The sequence below is a fragment of the Notolabrus celidotus genome, chromosome 4 (assembly GCF_009762535.1).
Source record: "Notolabrus celidotus isolate fNotCel1 chromosome 4, fNotCel1.pri, whole genome shotgun sequence".
NCBI lineage: Eukaryota > Metazoa > Chordata > Actinopteri > Labriformes > Labridae > Notolabrus > Notolabrus celidotus.
Window position 1 is genome coordinate 16,935,234 of NC_048275.1, and position 21,389 is coordinate 16,956,622.

Sequence of the window (21,389 nt, forward strand, 5' to 3'; positions counted from 1 at the left end):
AGATCAAGATAAAAGACCCAGCTACCAAGTGCAGTCTAATCCGTCAAAGCAGATAGACGTGCTTGAAACAATAGCTGTGAGTTATTCAATACAACCTGGAATAAACAGAGGTCCCTATGGAAACGACACGGAATGAACCCTGGTGTGTATATCAACCCGAAAGCAGCATGGAACAGATTTGGAAATGTCTGCAGAAAAAGAGCGCTTAAATCATCCTGATGGATGAGCTACTTAATTTATGCTCACACCACAGATGCAGGTTCTGCTCAGATATGCCAACGGTATATCATCACAGAGTGCCCTTTGAATCTGGAGGGATAAATTATTAACATCTTCAAGTCTTACGGTAACACAGATGAGCAAACCAGATGTTTAAACGGACTGGACATCAAAAGCTTTATCATATTTAAAGGGTAATGCAGAGGAAACCAACTAATGATCCACTGGTCTGATTTTTAAATTGTACAACTTATAATCCTATATATAGAGTTTAAAACATGACATTTTATTTTCAAGAGCCTGAATCATTTCTTTAAAAAGGCAGGGTAAGCAGGGCAAATGTTTAAAAAACAAAACAAAGACAAGGACAAATCTAAAACAGAGGTGTGTATCGGTTAGAGGGGTAAACTTTTGGAACAGTTGTGATGAAATTGAAATGTTTATTGTCCTTTGTTTGTAAGTTTGCTTCTGAATGAAACGTTTAAAGATTGCTTTGTTATAAAATAACTTGCACAATGTTGCCTGTACAGTATAAGTTATGTTAAAGGGTAGGCAGGATAAGCCTTGGCTTCAGCTTATACCTTTTTTGGTCAGCATGTGATTGGCAAAAATATATGTGGACATGTATGCATGTTTATATGTATGCATCAAAGTACTTGAGTATGTATGTATGCATGTACATATCAATATGTGTGTGTATGTATATGCTAGACTATATATATCTTCTTGATGAATCCCTCAGTGATTGTTTTGTTTTTTGCTTTTACTTATAATTTTCACATGGCTCCTATGTTGTGGAGGGAAGTGTTGGTTGTTGATGCAGACCAAAATAAACCTAATCAATCAAAAAATCAAATGTAAAGAAACAGGAGGAAATAGCTTGTTAGGTGTTTTTTGAAGCAGCAGACTTGGGGATTTTGCTGTATTTGTAGCAGCAGAACAGCATATAAGGAGCTAAAAAGACAAATTCATATTCAAGTTAATGATAGGAAATGGCAAACAGTGCAAGAGTTTGACTAACTGATATACTTTCAATTGCTTTTGGGCAGCAAGGAGGTCTACAGCATAAAGCAACAAGCTTCACCAGAGTTCAGGGTTCACAGGATCAGTTCTTGAAAGTTTTGGTTCTTAATAAGATTTTTTACAAGAAGAAATAAACAATATATCATGACAAATCCCTTGTGCTAGGCTTATAATACAGGAGTTCTAAAATCCTATCCAAGGTTCAATGTTATCAGCCACTGTGGTTGGTTAAGATGGGGTGTGTTAAACTCTTACGCTACCTGATTATCTGAACAAAACATCAGTACCAACCAATTGTGTACAAATTGGCCTGATGTTTCTGTGGTCAGAGTCTGGCCTAATAAGACTGTCGAACATTTTATCAATCATGAATTTCACGTAGTTTTCAAAATCAGGCTCACCTTGGCTAAGAAACTCGTCCATCTTGTTCTTAAAGGGCTGCAGGTCGTCTTCAGAAGATGACTTGCAAACTTTCTCCGTCTCACTTGAGCACACTAAAACAACGAGAATTTCATGATGAGAGGGGAAACAGTATTTTGGAGAAATAACCTTCAATCAAGCATTTGTGCTGAAAAGACAAACTCTCCAGCAAGCGTTACCCTGGTTGAGCTTGCAATCATAAATCTCTGCTGAATTTCTGCTGAGTAAGTGTTGGCAAAAACGTAATGACCCAAAATGACTAATAAGGCACCCCAAGGAACCAGGAAGGCCTGCACAGTGCTCCCAGGAGAAATGTATCGTCATGCTCTATGTGCAACCATAACAGATACACAAACTCCGCTCAAGGCCTAAAAGGTGGAGAGGCCACAAGACGCTTAAAGGAACTTGGAGGTCGTGACTGGGCAAGTGGTAATTCATGGACCATATGTTTCTTTGGCTAAAAAAGGTACACAGCCAGCTCTCTCTACTGCGCTGCTAGCTGATGTCCTTCGGCCCAGCCAAGGCCATTTCTGCACCGCCCACCTATCGGAACCCCCCGCTGGGAACTGTCATCGAAGCCCAGGTCTGTTAGAGCACTCAGCTAGCTCTGCGAGGTAATGAAGAGGTCTGCAGGTACAGCATGTGATGATGTATTTATGCACGGCCAGCATGTGCCACTGCCACCGGGGTCAGAGCAGACGCAAGTCCATTTCCCTTGCGAGCAACTCCATCTTTATGAATTGCAAATAATGAACAGCCTAAAGAATCATTATGGCCGGGAAAAACAATATTTGGCAACATGGATAAGGCACCTGATTGGTTTAGCAGGGAAGATACATAAAATGTGATAGAGAACAGACCTGGTTTGGGGAATTGTCGACTGAGCTGCTCGTGCACAAACTCACATAAACACACTCGTACTTACTCACACATGTGCACACGTCTGTTTGCACAAAAATACACAGTCGTTTTTTACCACCTGTAGGCACTTCAGGTCTTGGAAAGTGTTCTGAGTGCTGAGTGACTTGAGACAGAGTCATGAAAGGTAATATTTCCCAGCTGACTCATTCATTAGGACTCTTTTCACTCAATCAGTCAGTTTGGCATGTCAAGCAAAATCCCATGTCCACACTCTGCACACTCGTGATGTCTTCTAACGCGATGACACACTCATTCATACACTGATTATCTTACTCATCTTATTAAATGTTTGCTTTTTTACATGTTTAATGCCAAACTGGAACTTCAAAAGCTCCTACAAGAAGTAACACTCTTATCATGTAACTCTGTTTTATTGTGTTTTGACTTCAATCCAAGATTACATAACTGTATTTATAGATCAATGGAAAGTCTTAATCACAGCTCCTCGGGGTTGTGAGTGTTTCTGACTGTTCTCTCTTTAAAACAAATCCTTCATTTAACCAAAGCTGCTCAGAGTTAAGTGTAGTATTAGATATATAGAAAGTAGGTTAGTAGTATTGGCCAGGTAACTAATTTGACAAATTACTAAAGACTTACTGATGAAACGTAAACATTTAAAGCTCCTGTGAGGAACTTTTGGGATCTTGTGATTTGGACAAAGTGGATGGTCTTATCTCTTTGCTGATCTTGTCCTACATCTAAGTAGTAAAAGAAAACTCCTGCTGTCTTTTAACAGTCAAACGTATCACTCATTGCAAATATTTGCTGTGAAAAAAAGGAAATAAGGCTGTTTCTTGAGGCAGCTGTTCATCGCCTCATCTGACATCTACCGCCTGGTAGTGAATACTGATGTTAATAATAATAATATGGAAAGTTTGAATTTTGTTTCTGAAGGTGTTGTGTGCTGTTTTGGGTCATAAAGAAGCATCAGCATTGCAGTCTGTTTCATAACTATAGAAAAACTCCTCAGAGTAGCTTTAAATAATTCAGTGTTGCACAACGGGAATCTAAAAAGGGAATTTGGGGCGTGCATGGGATTACAATAAACTTATATTTCTATCAATTTTTATCAGGCTCTTGTTATTATCTGTACACTCACACAGCTAACGTTCTAGCAGGCTGCAGGGCTGCTACATGACTGAGTTTCTTCTTAACAAATTGCTAGGTGCATTTCAAAGAGTATTCATTTCACTCAGATGAAAATAACATATTTGCATTATCATAACTCTGTTTTTCTCTCACACTCATCAAACATCTTTGTGGCTACTGTTATTATGTTTTCATCACTTTCCCTTATACCTCGAAATCCAGCAACGAAAGCACATTTATTTTTATGTGACTGTTAATGCTGAATGGTTAACCTGGTAACACAGGTGTATGATTGTGTCCAAAAAGACCCCTAAGCTGTCCATAGTGCCTGTATGAGCCTTCATAAACCAACTTAAATCCCACAGATGCTTTTGTCATTAATAGATATCAAATTACAACTAAACTTGATGAATTGTGACTAAACGCTAAATAAATGTACATAATTTTCTCTCTGATAACAATAAACATGAGAATGGGGGCGCCCAGTGTCAATTAATATGCTTCACAATGTCCATAAATGTGCTCAACATAATTCTGAGGGATGTAATTCAGTGCTGAAGGACAGCCTCTCCTTGCTCATTGAAAAGCAAATGACCCTTTAATAATGTCCACAGGTAGTGGAAGCTCCCTGATCTTTTGCCCTTTATATTTTGATCTCTATTTCATGAGGACAGTAAAGGCACACAAGGTCCAACAGAAGTCAACATCTGACGAATCACATCTGCTTCTGGTTAGCTTGTCTGTACGACAAACAGATGCCATCGCTCTGTTGCTGACCTGCTTCTCCAATCCACACATGAGCAATGCTGGTCAAATTTGGAATATTATTTTCCATTGTGCAGGCAGATATATGCATGGATTAATAAATAATTTATTGCTACATCAATTTATATATGATAGTATTTTAGACATGATATGACACCAGCAGTAAATGTTGGATATGGCCAAGGCCAAGTTTTTTACTACATCGTAAGCTAGTTGTAAATACGCAGTCTGAAGGTTTGGGATGTGCTCAAACAAAGGGATGACTGCTGGAATGTAGATTGCCGGCTTACCGTTGAGGTCTTTCCTCATCTTGCGCAGATCTCTTTGAAAGTCTTCAAACTTCATCTGGGAGGCCTGAAAAAGGTCCTGGGGCTCGGGCAGAGGGTAGATGCACGTCTCTTTGCCAGCATCCTGGTAAAGTACAACACACATATCCATGTTCAAAAAACACGCACGCACGCACGCACGCACGCACGCACGCACGCACGCACGCACGCCGATGTCAAAGTCAATCTTCTTCAATGGGGAGAGGGCCTCTCTAGTATATACTGAACACACCAGGCAAGATTGAAATGAATGTCTTCAGAGACCTGTATGTGCTTATCAGCAGTGCAAACACTGCAGAGACGATATGGCTGAAACTACAGCAGATAATGACCATTAAGCTGCTTGCAGAAAGTGCACTGTATTTCTCTCCTGCAGAGTTACTACAAGGCCATTATGAGTGCTGGAGCCATGTCATGCAGGTTGATTTTGGCGAGCTGCACTTTACTGAGTTCATCTCATCTGGAGAACCTAATTATTTACACTAGCGCTCCTTTGGATGCTGTGCCAACGAGCAGACTGCAGGTTTGAATGAACCCAGACCAAAGCAGAGCGAGAGCGGGAGATGAAGAGTGAAAGACAGAAAGGGGAATTAAAAGAGAGCCAGAGAAGGAGAGAGAGATTTGTTCCTGCTGAAAATGAGGAAAGAGAAAATAAATAATTTGATAAAGGATAAGCCATGGTATCCTCTGGCGAGAGAGGAGATGAAAAGAAAGCTCTGGAAGGATTTCTAAGCAAATCAGACTCAAACAGAAAAGTGATTCAAATAAACAGAGACCAAAACATACCTCATCAAAGTGCCTTAGATAGTAAGCAACAATGTAGGACAAAAGACTCTGGGAGTTATCCTGAAAGAAAAGAGAGAGATCCAAATAAATAAACCAGATTCCCTTTATTTATTAATTTAATCATGGCTGAGCAGGACGTTTTAATTTGTGCAAGGCAAACAAGAATAGACACAGCGGTCACAGAGGTTGGGCATAAATCTTGACATTGGAAGAGCGAAACAACAAAACATAACTGTGCAGGGCCGGCTGTCATAACTCAGAGTTGGTGGAAAGTTTGATGTTCTTTTTGGATACCTTACTCGGTCCACCACCACAAAAACACAACCACTGTGTCCTTATATGGCTGTGCCAAGGGCACGCTGAGCCCGTTGTGATATTGAATAAGAGCAGTAAACAGAATGGTCTGTCCTTTAAGTCTGCACAGTTAAGATCCTCATGTTTTTGGGTGCTTTGAATGTTCCTTTTTCAACTTGCTGGACAACACTGGGAGTCATAATTTTCCTTGACCACTTTACAATTTGAGTAACACTATAAAGCTGATTTTCTGATGGAATGACAACTGAACCATAGTATCACACCATAGTCAGAGCGTGTCTAAAACTTCAACATTTGGGTGGCTCAATTAGCATTATCTTTACTCTGTTTTACCATACAGCTATTACATTTTCATGTTAAATGTTTTTTTCTACTTAAAATTATCCCAACAAAGTGCAAACATTTAAAACTTGTGCTTCATTATTTAGGACACAATAAGTAAATATGTCTGTGAAAGTCACAGTAAAAAAGTATCAGCAGATAACAAATGTTCTTCACTGAAATGCCAAAAAAAAGCATTTTGCAATAAAACAGAATAAGTTTTAATGAAAATAACTTTCAGATCTGACTGGATAGATAACTAATTACAACACATGGAGTTGCAGCTGGGTTAGCCAATCAAATGTCAAGGTTCCCATGCCATTCTGGGCCACCAACTGACAATACTGGGCAATATTTAATGTGAAATATTATCTTAATAATGAACAATAATATCTAAAACAGTTGAATAACCTAAAAGATAACACTGAATGTATTTTTTTTTCTTTTATGATTTGAAATAAATTAGTTTTTACAAACATTCAAATAAAGACAAAAATAATGACAATACAATACAGTTTAAAAAATAAAAACAAACAAACGACAGAGCAGAACAAACAAACAACAAAAACAACAACAAAACACAAAACAAATTCAGCCAAAAAAAACTAAATTGACAGATTGTGATGGATGTGTACACATATACATATACATGTGCCTATGTGCATAATTATGCATTTGTGTATGGTGTGATATGTTTCTCTCATTAGACAAGTTGTGTTATGCTCACTGTTTTTTTGCTGTAAATAATCCGTCAAGTTATGTTTTTTGGCTGAGCGTATTTTTAAATGTTTCTTTTGTTTATTTATCTATGTCAAATATTAGAATGCTTGTATTTATGTACCTGTGAGCATGAACTGAAAGTACAAAGTGGAATTAAAATGTTCCATTCTTTTCTATCTATCTATTCAATAACATTGGCTTGTTTGCTTTACTTATATTACTTACAAAGACTCCTGTCAAAGACTGTAAACAGAGTAAACCGGAGCACACTGAGTTGTGAGAGCAAATCTAATCTGATAGAGAAAATCTTCCGATGTGAGGTGCACTTGTGAGCTGCGAGAATGCCCTCAAATGATCTTGAAAATTTCAGGAGTTCCTGTGTGAACTGCTACTTTAGAGTGAGGGATGTTTGAGACACAAACTCACACTGCTCTTCACGTCCTTCAGTTTTGGCAGAATGTCCAAGCTGAAACCATCAGCCTGCCCTCGAGACCGGTTCCCTCCGTTCATGAAGTTGCCGAAAGCCAACACCAGGCCAAGCACCTGCAGTACACACTCACCAATCTGCAAAGTCTGGTGCACACACACACGCACAGACACAAACATGCACATAAACAAATGAGATGTAGATGTGAAGGCCAGACGGAGTGACAGAAAGGAAAGGAGTAAGAGAAAAGCCATTGGCTCACCTTGCAGACTCTCAGAAGGATTTCTATTTTGCGGTGGACCGAGGTGATACATTCATGGAAAGTTGACTGGAACAGGATGCAGAACACTCGCTCAGAGAAGTTTGGGATTTGGGATAACTGGAATAAAAACCTGATGGAGAACAGAAATCAGTCATATTACACATCATTAAGAAAACAGCTCTCATGTGACAAATCTGGTTGAGATGACAGGTTTACTGCTTACTGTTCAGGCTTATCCAGAGGCTTGGCGTCCTCTTTGTCTTTGGATGCTTTAATGTGCTTGTTAATGCCATCCATCTCATCTGCTTGAGCTCTCTGTCCCAAAAAAATAAAAACGCAGAATGAGTTCAGATCAAAATGTATGCAGTTGATAAAGAGTACAGGAAACCTGTAGGAAGTGCTGTTTAAATATGAATGAATCAATGTTTATACAAAGTCTCAGTCACCAAAGGTTTCTTTTTTTACTCAAATCAAAGCTAAACTGAGTGTTAGAATAGCTGATTTAAATACACTCTGTGCATAGTTTCATCATAGAAACATCAGGAACTGTTAGAAATTGAGGCCCTGATGCCAAACACATTGGCATAAACTGAAATTATACCTATCCAACCAGATGTTGTGAATATACAAGTATGGTGTTCAAACACATTCTCGTGCGTTTCTTTTGTACTTGCATGGATTAGAGGTATAACATATATGTATCTACTTTGCAGCATTATCAACCTTAGCAACAAACAGTGAAACTTTAACTCAGAGAGGGAAATATAAAATCAATATTATCTCTGGTGTCAAAGTACTGAAACTGGGAAACAACATGAAAGAAAGCACATTTCTCTTCATAAACAAATGAGATAATGACAAAATGGTAAAACACAGATGAGGAATTAAATGTTTTGTGCTCTATCTTAAGATCACTTGCTGTAGCTCTTTACTGAATGTGTTTTATCTCAGGACAAAAAATCTAACGAACATTAACAAAAGATATTGGACCGGCCAATCTTGCCTGGCTGAGGTATGCACTGTTCATGTTTTGATTGGGAGAAGTAAACATTGGCTGCTCTCTAAGAATAAAGACAGACTGCACGCAGCGCAGAGCAGCATAAAATTCACCCTCACTCATTCTTTATCACAACAGTCCTCTTCCCTTTGATAAGCACTCTAGGATGCAACATGAGCTGAGCTGGAGGAGACAATTTTAACAGCTTTTCTCCCTAATTAGGACAGAATCATAAACTTGAAGAAAAGTATGTAACCCTTCTTTGGGGCTGGTTTGATAGAAAAGACTTGTCAATTTAAGACACCAAGTGACTAGTACAGGTTGCTAGAGCTCCTTTAGGCATACAGAGACTTGTGCAGTCTGTCAACACTGTAAGCCATAGGCGTTTCTAGCCCATTTTGGGGGGTGTTGAAGCACCTCTAAATTGAATCCCAGCACCCCTAAAATTTGAGAGATTAAAAAAAAAAAATGTTTACTGTATGTTCTTTTTAACAAGCTAGAAAAGTTTCAAAACAATACTTGGTTAAAACATAATATTTTCACAACAAAATTACAGCAGCTCCACCGCGTTTTACATGTTGTGCATTGCATATCAAATGAAAGTCCAAAAAATAAGTCCAATGTCAATTTTTGGTACTCACTATGGGGGGCTGGTTTACTCCAGAAACACACATGCTGTTCATGTATATGTTGAGGAGCTGCTGTATCAAAATGAGTTGTCTTTCCTCAGAAATCAGGGTTACCATATGTTTATTTTATGATTCCAATCCATTTCTCTTTTGCTGTGGCTCAGCATTTAAATAACCTTTATCAGATTTGATGGTTTAGTCACAGACTTTCCCAAAAAGTGTTATACTTTTCTTTCACAAATGTGGGAATGAAATTGCATTAAAATGAGTGATTAAAACAGTGAAATGTATCTTGCCCGGCTCAGCACCCCTAAACATCCGATCCTAGAATCGCCCCTGCTGTAAGCCTCAATGATACCCCTTTCTGCATAGGTTTAACATGATACTATTACATTAATTATCAGAACCTTTCAGTTACTAGTTTAAACCAACATTTATCAATCACAGATATTAAACATGCACCTTGTTTTTTCTTTAATGTTACAATACTAAGTCTATTTATGGCAAATCAAAGTTACAAAGTGTTACAGCTGCAAAAAGACTGCGGATGAAGATCATGTGATTTGATCAACAGCAGCAGAACACAACTGTAATGCAAAGATGAAGTCCTACACAAACAGTTCTGCATTTCTGAGTCTGTAAGATTAGCTATCTGCCACCTTAAACGTGTCTACTTATGTATATCACAGGACATGATGCAAAGCTACTAAGAAAGTCCATAAGTGGGTTAATTTTTTCAACTTCTGTCCTTCTGTAGAAATCTTTGAGTTTCTAAAAATTTGAAAAGGAAGCTCATATTGTGCCTTATTAAACTCAACAGTATGTCAGTCTATGCTGTATAAGTTTCAGAAATGCTAAAGAGCTGCCTTCAGCCAGCCTGCATTCCTGACTGTTATCCTGCTGTCAGGCTCTGGACCACAGTTTTATACAAGGTGGTAGAAAAAAAAACAGGCCAGAAATGCCCCTTCGTTTCACAAGAGGCAAAGACAATAGATGTTAATGTGTCTGACGCAGATGGGCCAAACAATAAAACCATCCCCAGGAAGAAAATGTAAACTCTCTCTCAGCCCATAGACCCCCAAAGAGTCTCAGCCGTCTGCTCCCTCCTTCTGTTTCTCTCCATCTTTCTCTCTGGGGTTCGGCCTCGGCATGGATCCTTGGAAAACTTCAAACGCCAGCATCAAACGCACTGAGGGCCCGATTAGTATTCTACACACCGCTGCCTTCTGTCGACGAGGGCAAGCTCTCCTTCGCCTCCTCTCGAGATGTTTTCAAGTGTAAATATATTTAATACAAAGCAGATCCTTTTCAAAGGGCAGCAGCCGGGCCCAGCAGTGCTTGGTGTAATTGGGGACAAGTAGGCATTAGCGTGTGATCTCTGAATTGCTAGGGCATGTTGCAGTGGTTGTTAGCATGAGAAATGCAGTCCCATGTGGAATATCAAATGCAAGGGGAAAAAGTAGGATGATATTTGTGATGCCAGAATTCGAATGGTAGCCAAGTGGTATTCATTAGCCAGGTTTCAAACACAGGGCTAAACAGAGCCAGCCAGGGCTTAATCACTATTTATGTCACTCAATTTTCAATGTTACAACATTTATGAGATTATTTGTACATTGAGCTGCCAAAGGATAGTGTCCAAATGACATATTGCATAATGTAATAAACATGTAGGCTATGTTTACACATCGCCAGGCCTTGTAGTGGACGAAAAAGAAAAAATAGAAGTATGAGGTGAATATTTGTAGCTTGTAGGAGGGACTCTGGCTTCTACTGACCTCTATGACATTTAGCTACTGTCAGCTGAAATGAGTCTGATCTTCAGACATCCAGTCTGGGCCCAGATTATGGCTTGTGATATTAGAAGGGAGGGAGCGTTGTCCCACTATCACTGTGACCCCTTAAATGGTGGAGGGCTTATTGTTCAAAGAACAGGAGTGGCTATAATCCACAAGCTCATAGACTGAGCGACTCTGTCCCTTTGCCTGTGTGTGTGCCTGTGTGTGTGTGTGTGTGTGTGTGTGTGTGTGTGTGTGTGTGTGTGTGTGTGTGTGTGTGTGTGTGTGTGTGTGTGTGTGTGTGTGTGTGTGTGTGTGTGTGTGTGTGTGTGTGTGCAGCACAGTGTGCACATTTGTGTGGGTTAGATTGTTTGTTTGTGAGCATGTTTGTGTGTGTGCGAGTCGGAAAAGAGAGTGAGGGAGAGCAGTGTGTGATCTGGTTCCTTGTGCAGTGAGCAAGGGTGTAACCATTAGAAGCCCCTTGCATTCCTCAAGACAGGCTGACTGTGCTGCCAACTGTGGTTTAGGGGGCTGGAGACCCACAGACAGGATGGAGTCTCGCAATACAAAAGAGAAACAATTTGGCTCCTCGACTCAATAACACAGCCTCGGGCCATCAGGGGGAGAAGGAGAGAGAGAGAGAGAGAGAGAGAGAGAGAGAGAGAGAGAGAGAGAGAGAGATAGAGAGAGAGAGAGAGAGAGAGAGAGAGAGAGAGAGAGTGGGCTTGAAGTCTCGGGGTGAGCGGGGAGGTTAGAAGACTTTTGATCCTCAGTTATGACACATTGGTTCATAACTGCAGCTTGTCTCGAGCCTCAGTCTCATTCCCATGATCAACATTATTAATATGCCTCTGGCAGCCAAAGGACCAGGCCTCTCCTGTGTAGTTGTGCCAAAAAGCAAATTCGCAGGAATTTCACAGCATCTTAAAACCGTATTCTCGCTGAAATGTGGAAAACATGCCCGTTTTTCATGTTCCATTATTTACTGACCTGACTTCGAACGGGGCCTGAACTGTTTCCACCGGGCGGGGAAGAAAGATGAAGATCAGTGAAGGTTGATGAATATGTATTTACTGTATACAAGGAGCCCTTCAGAGCCAGAATGGAGATGTATTCGAAAGCAGTGATGACAGCTCCATAATTCTATTTATGCTAATATTATACAACATGATGTGGTCATCTCACCCAACAAAGCTCCACGTAGTCTCTCCTCTTTTTTAAAAACCACATCAGGACCATGAAGACGAGCTGTGTGACTCAAATGCTGCACTTTCCCTATTATTTTCTTTGCATTCATCAGGAAAAATATGTCTACTACGTAAAAGGGTTGCAGCAGACAGATCTACATGAGAAACGGCACAAACAGCACACATACCAGTATGGTTTGTGGCTCGCCTGTTTGTTTTGGTGTCTAATGCACACTTCCTTGAGTTCACTCTTTCAAGTGGGACATGAATTAAGAACTCTGCTTAGGGAAATATGTACACAATTCGTAGCATCTGTGACTGACAGCTCAGAAACCATGTCGCTTTATGTGATCAACAAATACATTTAATTAAAAAGTTTTTTTTTCCCCCCTCTCACCTTCACTGTATACAGACTTTCAGATCTTTATAATCTTCAAAGGGCTCCTTTTGATGGATAGCACTTGGTGTTTTGTGGTTTACCGTAAGGAGAGTGCCAAATAAAACAACACTAACAGTTGATGAGAGATTTTTTTCGCCATTTTGTTGATATCAAGACTTGTTGAGTCCTCTTAGGTTTCATTCTATAATAAAATGATTGCCTGTTATTCATATATGGCATGAAAAGTGTAACCATAAATCATTCTATTTGTCACAAGCAGACTGTTCCGAAATAATACTTTTGCTGAAAACCACAGAAGGAAAGAAAAAAAAAAGTTTTCCCAGAGTGAATATTGCAGACCAGATCTGCCTGAGCTGTCACTGGTGTTACTTTGTATAATTATCCTGGGTTTGTTGCTCAACACTGTGTATTTTCAAGACTCTCTATTGGCAGGAAATTGCAGAAATGGATTTCAGTTTGGAGATATTGTCTTTTCAGTGTTCTATTGACTTTGCTGAAACCACTGTCCACATGAGCCATGAAAATCCTGCCTTCAAAGTCAAAAATTTGCAACGTTTAAAAATGTTTATTACTGTTGTAACCAGAAAGACATAGCTGCAATTCCAAGCACTGCTGCAGTGTTTCTTCTACTCACATTTTCATAGAGGGCGTGCAGAGTCTCCAGGTCAACGACTGTGTTGTCCATGTTAAGAACGGCTGTGGATGGAACCAGAGGGGGGGCATGGTTAATGTGACTGTTTGCAGCAAAGAACGTCATGACACTTCTGTGCTGCCTTCAAGGAACAACATTAAACAAGTTAGAAATCAAACCAGCAAAAACAGACCTCAACTTTCACAATCTCTACATTTTACATTAGCTGGAGCAACAATTATATGCACTGACATCTTTTCTAATCTAAGGTTCTTTTTTGCTTTCCACGGGCTGACTCCGGGATGAAACAAGGACAAAATTCTTCCACATATAGCGTCATGTACCGTCTGCTGTGAGTTACGTAGATATCAGCTCTCATCACTATAGCAAAGAAAGGGGGCCACAAACTACAAACATAAATACGGTGGTCTTAGAAATCTGTCAAAGGTACAGAGATCTGTGTTTGAACTCCTGTGTTTGAATTCCTGGTGTCGCCTTTTTGTCTCGGCGCGAGGACCTGGCGCCCGCGAGCATTAATCCTTTGAAAGTAAATGTTTAAAGACAAACAGAGTCCGGGGGTCTGCTGCGTTGAGGCGTAGGTGTTGCTGTATGCACAATCGCTTTGGTGAAGCACTCGACACCTATATATGTGTTTTCACCGGGCTGTGGTTGTCCAAATGACTCACATTGTTTTGACCTGTTGATTTGCTGGAGAGGCACAGAGGGGAGAGGTGGTGTCAGGAGGGATCAAGGAACATGAGGCAATAGATTCAAAAGAAAATGTTCTCTTTACATCACAAATAATGCTTTGACTCCTTGGAGTGAATGAATTATAGACTTTTCAACAGCACATAGAAAAAAAAAGTGCATGAATGATACAGGCATTTGGAAATAGTGACTTTTGTACTCTTCCATTAAGTTCTGTCTCAAGTTTTTAGCCTGAATGTCTGCCTTTATGTAATCCTTCAGCCTTTTAAATCTCCTCACTCCCTTTTCCCTCGTTCTTTGCTGTCACTCTCCAACCTCCTCACACTCTCTCCTCTTCCAAAGCCACCACAAAAACAACTTCCCTCTCTCAGACGCTCCCCTTCTCTGTTTCTCGCACTCTGGTCTTGTCACCATTTGGTTTTCATTACCATCTAAACCAGAGTCTGGCTGGGTTGCTTTGATTGGAGACGGGTTTTTCTTAAAGACATGGGAGAAAACCGTATCATCACTCTGACACAGAACTCTTATGACCAAAAGGCAAACCCATCTGTCTGGGTCTACCCCGAGTACCGCATTCAACCCCGGCACGGCGCCGCCAACCACCATATTATACTCAATACAAAGCCTCGCAAGAAGCAGACGCAGCACGGAAGTGCCCGATGAAGCACACAGAGTGTTGGCCAAGTCTGACAACAAACAACAACAGCTGTGAGGAAAAAGAAAAAATGTGTTCTCACTGAGCAATCGGGGCGTCATAGGACAGACACGATCCAAATCAATGATTCAGATGTTGTTTTTTCTTTGAGTCAGAGATATGCAAAGGATGAGGCCTTTGATAGTCATGGAATCAGGAGGAAATAAAACATGATTCACTGCACTGTAAGGAACAATTAAGAAGTTCGGATGAGTACATTTTTCTTTTGAAAACAAATTGTCCTGCAATTCTTTAATCATCCCAAACCTCTGATGGCACAAGGGAACATGAGATCATTTCAGGAATTAAAAATACAATAGACTAACTAATATATAGTCTGCTGGGTGTTCTACTTATAGTAAATAATGAGTATTTGAAGGCTATAATAATTCACACCCAATAATTATTCAATTTTAATACATTACAAAGGACATAAAGAATACTGTCTTGGTTTTTTGTTTGTGTAAGGTGGTTGGCATTGTACTGTTTTTGAGAAGCTTACTTCATACTTCTGAGAAGTTAACTTCAAACCATGAAGATATCTTCTCTGTGATCTCACCCTCCATGATATACTGAAGTTTCCAATCAGCGCTAATTATCCTCTATGGTAAAAACTGTCCTAACATAGGAGATGAATGACAGTGCTGATGAGAGTGGCCCTTTCTTGCCCTCCTGCTCTGACCTGAGATAAATGCACTGAAGACTGACTTTAAAGTCAGGAAAATCGGGTGAAATTTCACCCAAAAGATGCTTTAAATACAACACAAAACAGACACATAGAGTCATTGTTTGTAGTGACAAGTGTACCAAATGTACCAGCCACAGTCTCCGTTGTGCATATTCTTTTTATTGTAAGGTACCAAGCTGCCATGAGTGTTGAGATAAAGATTCAAAGCTGTGATAAAAGGCTGCTCTGTAGGAGGCCTGACGAGAACAGGGGAGATGGGGACGAGTGTTTAGACACATGGATGAGGGAAGACTGGCGAGCAATCAGAGAGTAACTCAAACAGGAAAACAGTCGGTTCCCATCATCATCTCCTGAATGACTTCACTTTAACAAAGCCATTTGGACAAGATGGTGACAACTCATCAGAGAGAGACTGAGATGGGCGGAGGAACATGATGTGGATGTTAGACGAGGGGGGCGGGGGATTATGCAAAATGAAAGCAGAGGAAAACAGACAGAAGGAGAGCAACAAAAGAAAAGCATTAAGATGCCTTGTATCATTAGGACTTGTGATAATTATAAGAGGAAGGTTTAATCTTTGGACAATCTTACTCACACCTCAGTAGACAGAGAACAAGTGGTATTTTATGAAGTCTGAAAAAAGAATTGATGCTAATTCACAAACAATTCAGTTCTGTACATTAAAAAAACTGATTTTAAATTGTTGTGGTTTAAGATTGGGGTTGACATCAGTGTTTAGTGTGAGATTATAATTCATTCTTTCAATGAGAACTGTCAGTGCCACCCTTGCGCACCTTTGGACAGCTGTTTGATGTCTAACTTGAGTGTGTTTCAGTATTTTCCATTCTCAGTTTTATGTCAGTTTCACATTAACAAAAGCCTTGTATTTTCCAGCAAGTGCATCTTTCTTGCATCTGGTACCAAGTATATTTGGTCTCCCCTTAAAAAGAGGAGTAGGAGGTTGTAGCCATGCGAGCAGCTCTGTGAGGCACTGTTTAACACAAATGTTTTTGAGCAAAATCCTGGCATCAGCATGCCAACATAGTCACTATAACAATGCACAGATGCTAATTCAAAGTAGGAATAATATCTACAGTATTTATTATTATATAACAGTGAGCATTAAGATTAGCTAACTGGCAACTTATCAAGCTAAGGCTAATAAGTTATTTTTTCAGGACTATGACATGAAATAATAATGAGCCATTTGTTTAATGTATCAAATTTGGTATAGTAAGGGGATACTAAAATTGATGAGAACAACATGAATGATTCATCTCACCTGTTGTTTAAACTCTGAAAACTACAAAAGTCAACCATGAGGTAGAAAATTGGGAAAGGTTGGTGGATAACCAAAGTCAGTCAGACACTTCCTCAGGGCACCAAAGATATCTGTCAGGAATTCAAACAATTAACTCTCCTGTTATGTTGCGGGTCAAATTGACCCATTTTAAAGTTCAAAAATCTGAAAAAAAAATGTTGAAGGTATTTTTTTGCTATGAAACTTCTTCTGCTTGGCTTAATTACCGTAACTCACATATAAAATGAAAATGCCTTGCCCAAGGACACTGTACCATTTGACTGCAGGAGCTGGGATCCAATAGAAACAAGCTGGCAGCCATTGGGACAGTGAGGGACAAGTGGGTAGAGCAACTTCCACTGCTCTATAACCCAGGCCCTTATTGTCACAGTGGATGAAAGGCTAGTGGCATTCAGAGGTTCCTTCCATTGTGGGCAATATATGCCGTCCAAACCAGCTAAATACAGCATAAAAACCTGGGCAGCATGTGACAGAAGAGGTGTCTTATCAACATCACTTCATAAAAAAACTATAATATTATATATATTGATTTAAATGGTTAGTAATGGAGTTAATAATGAGATTAAAAAATGTTTATTGGGATTTTTTGGGGTTTGGACACTTCTGGATAATTAAATATGACTCGGGTCAAGTTGACCCAGGAACATTATTGCTGTCCCTAAGAAACAAACATAAGGAGGGTTAATTGCTTATATTTTTCTGGACTAAAGATGGAGATATGACAGAGGCATCCCTGGAGCAAAAACAATGCTGGGCTTGTAAAAGTCACCAATAAATGGTTCATATCCAATTTAATACTTTTAAATTAAGCAATGGAGTTGAAATAGAGTTTTTGATTTGGCTTTTTTTTTTTTGCATAGTACATGTTCACTTACGTACATAACAGAAAATTGTTTCAATATGTGTGTTTTGTAAACTGTAAAAAAAAAAGTCAAAAAAATCAAAATATGTTGCTTCTCTCTCTACCTTTAATCTCACATCGACTGTTACAGTGGTGCTTTCCATGTCCCCTGATTGCTGTAGTAGAATCAACCTATTAACACATTCTACAAGGTCCAAACACATAAACTTGTTTCCGTAATTAAGTATTTTACAGGGAAAACAATCTGGACAAACTTAAAAAGGTAAATATTTGGTAGATACATGATGACAAAATACAACTTACAATTGTGGATGTCTTTCATATCCAGGTGAATGCTTGACATGAGAATCCCCACAGCCTGCGAGCGCTTATTACTTAAGAGCTTCACCACCTGAGAGATAAGACGAGAGCAGTAGGGTTATACAAGGCCAAAGAAAACAGATGTTGATGCTCCTTTTACCATGACATGCAAACATACGCACACGTTTACGCACATCCAGACAACACACTTAATAAAAGACTGGAAACACAAAACAGAAACATCACTCCTCTTTGTTATTTTCTGTGGGAGGAAACCAAAGACGATTCAACCGCAGACGTTGGGAAATTTAAGTGATGCCATAGCTGAATTATGATGATTAATAATTACTCCTTTTTCCTCAAACTCTCCACATCCATCATCTTTGAGGAGTGTAAAAAATACCCAGTGAAAAAATGTTTTTGAGTGGAGTGCTTTAACATAAATTCAAGTCCTGATGCTGTTCTACATATAGAGAATCCACTTGTTGTCCTCTTAAAATACAACAGTTCAAAAATCTGCAAAAACAACAAACATTAGCAAACTTAAAACAGCCAGGATTGGTATAAGCCATCATATAAACCACCTCTGTGTAAGCAGAGGTGTGCAAAATAGTGAAAGGACAAGATGTGAAACCTGTAGCCTACTGTGATACAAACAAAGCTTCTCTATCTAAACTAGATCACACAGACCACAATAGACCCCTCATACACACAAGGAGTTATATCACCAGGTGGCAAATGTTGCAGCTTTACCTTTTCAACCAGGATTTCAGGGGACAAGGTGTTTGTGATATAATGGTGAAAAGCCCCTGGTACCAAGTCTGAGATAGCTAGTGTAGGTCACATGCTTACTGGAAGTGGAAAATATGTAACATGTCATGTTTGATCAGCTGACCTGACGAGCAAATGTCTACAAAAAAGGTTTAAATTATGTAAATTAGGGTTGATTAGTTCACCACATAGCCTGCTATGGCAGAGGATCACTTTACTGTTTTTTACATTTCTCTGAAATAACAATTCCCTTCTAGTGTATCATTAGTAGTATGTCCTAATAAAATACAGCTGGATCCATAAACCACGACAGAACATTAAAATTATTTTCAAAACAAACACTGTCAGGACAACAAAACAACCTTGAAAAATCATCTAAAACAGTGTCTTTCAACAATCTTATGGGATCCATGTGTCTATGTTTTTGCTTTAAGGAAATACATTACGTAAATGTAATTACATGTTGATCCTTTGATCCATTTATCATTTCAAGGTTTGCCTATATGGACCGTAGACTGTATAAAAATATGAGCAACACAACAGCTCCCCTGAAGTGAAGCCACAACATTTAGAGCTCCACCTTGTAACTGGCTGCAGTGTAGGCCATAAAGCTTGCCTCCCCCATTTAAACAGCAAACACATCTTTCTTACTAATAAAAAGTGCAGGTGCAGTTGTTTGTTCTTGTTTAAATGAAAGTACACAATCCAGTTCATTTAAAATTGCTGCAAGAGCGTATTCAGTGGACCACCCTTCACCAGAAGCTGCCATCTTGGTTGTCTACAATAAGGTTGAAGTGGCACTCTAGGCTCGACATCTTATAGAAGCCACAACATTCCTTAATAAAGGACTGTGATTGGTCCGGTGTATCTGAAAGTGGCAGGAAATTGTCTAGATTGACCCACCAATCAGCAAAAATGAATACGAGCTGGCTAATGGGTCTTGCGATACCAGGCTACCATAGTAGATGATCCCAGAGTTAAACTGGCCAGCCTGCAGTCCTAACTGCAATGAAAACATTTGGAGCATTATGAGACGAAAAGAACAACAAAGGAGACCACAAATTGTTGTGCAGCTGAAATCCTATATCAGACAAGAATGGAACAACAGGCGTTTTTCCACCGCAGGAACTTTACCCCAGAACTAAGGACTTTACCCCGGAACTATGTGCATTTTGACTGAAGGAACCAGGGTCTAAATTTAGTTCAGGGGTAGCTAATCTCCCCCTGAAAAGCCCCTGCTTGGGGGGTAGTACTTTTCAAAGGTCCTGGGACTTTCGGATGAACGTAACAGTGTTTGTGGAGTTTACACAGTTGTTGAAACACAGAGGGAGTTCCTGGGAATGCATATTAGTTAGTTTTTTATTAAGATTTCAAAATATTATTTAATATAATTTTTTTTCTCCATATGTCACTAGCCTGATTTGCACAATCTACCCTGGACTTCAGCAAACGGTCGAAACGCAGACAACAATGGGGGCACAGGAACCTTTTAGTTCAGGGGAAAGTAGTTCTGGGGGCTAAAAGACCCTGGAACTCTTGGCACCTAACGTGTCACTTTCAAAACTCCAGAAACCTTCATGAAACTTGCTGGCATCAAATTTAAAAGAGCATGTTAATTTTTCATTAAATCAAACAGCTTTTCAGTTTCAACATTCAATGTTATCTTTGTAGTATTTTCAGTTACATATAGGATTTAAATTATTTGCAAATCCAACTTTATTTTATACATTTTACCGACAGGGTCTCAACTTTTTGGTTTTTGAGGCTGTACAGTCATGGCCAAAAGTTTTGAGAATGACACAAATATTACATTTTCACAAAGTCTGCTGCTTCAGGGTTTTTAGGTGTTTTTGTCAGATGTTTCTATGGTATAATGAAATACAATTAGAAGCATTTCATAAGTATCAAAAGCTTTTATTGAGAATTACACAGAATTCATGCAATAAGTCAATATTTGCAGTGTTGACCCTTCTTTTTCAAGACCTCTTCAATTCTCCCTGGCATGCTGTCAATCAACTTCTGGACCAAATCCTGACTGATGGCAGTCCATTCTTGCATAATCAATGCTTGGAGTTTGTCAGAATTTGTGGGTTTTTGATTGTCCACCCGCCTCTTGAGGATTGACCACAAGTTCTCAATGGGATTAAGATCTGGGGAGTTTCCTGGCCAAGGGCCCAAAATCTTAATGTTTTGTTCCCCGAGCCATTTTGTTATGACTTTTGCTTTATGGTAAGGTGCTCCATCGTGCTGGAAAAGGCATTCTTCATCACCAAACTGCCCTTGGATGGTTGGGAGAAGTTGCTCTCGGAGGACGTTCTGGTACCATTCTTTATTCATGGCTGTGTTTTCAGGCAAGATTGTGAGAGAGCCCACTCCCTTGACCGAAAAGCAACCCCACACATGAATGGTCTCAGGATGCTTCACTGTTGGCAAGAGACAGGACTGATGGTAGCACTCACCTCGTCTTCTCCGAACAAGCCTTCCTCCAGATGCCCCAAACAATGGGAAAGGGGATTCATCAGAGAAAATGACTTTACCCCAGTCCTCAGCAGTCCAGTCCCTGTACCTTCTGCAGAATATCAGTCTGTCCCTGATGTTTTTACTGGAGAGAAGTGGCTTCTTTGCTGCCCTGCTTGACACCAGGCCTTCCACCAAAAGTCTTCGCCTCACTGTGCGTGCAGATGCACTCACACCTGCCTGCTGCCATTCCTGAGCAAGCTCTGCACTGGTGGTGGCCCGATCCTGCAGCTGTAACACCTTCAGGAGACGGTCCTGGCGCTTGCTGGACTTTCTTGGGCGCCCTGGAGCCTGTTTGGCAACAATTGAACC

General features: G+C 39.8%; 1 protein-coding gene across 1 annotated transcript in view; it reads right to left on the reverse strand.

Annotated features, from left to right (window-relative positions):
• The window catches only part of LOC117811785 (formin-2), a 56,295-nt gene that overhangs the window by 11,956 nt on the left and 22,950 nt on the right, over positions 1–21,389 (reverse strand). The window contains exons 7-14 of the mRNA XM_034682255.1: positions 17,793–17,880; positions 13,220–13,281; positions 7,818–7,909; positions 7,595–7,724; positions 7,332–7,478; positions 5,550–5,609; positions 4,728–4,848; positions 1,644–1,736 (exon numbers count right to left, since the gene is read on the reverse strand). Of these exons, the coding sequence (XP_034538146.1) occupies positions 1,644–1,736; positions 4,728–4,848; positions 5,550–5,609; positions 7,332–7,478; positions 7,595–7,724; positions 7,818–7,909; positions 13,220–13,281; positions 17,793–17,880 (793 nt within the window). The remainder of the gene's footprint in view (positions 1–1,643; positions 1,737–4,727; positions 4,849–5,549; positions 5,610–7,331; positions 7,479–7,594; positions 7,725–7,817; positions 7,910–13,219; positions 13,282–17,792; positions 17,881–21,389) is intronic.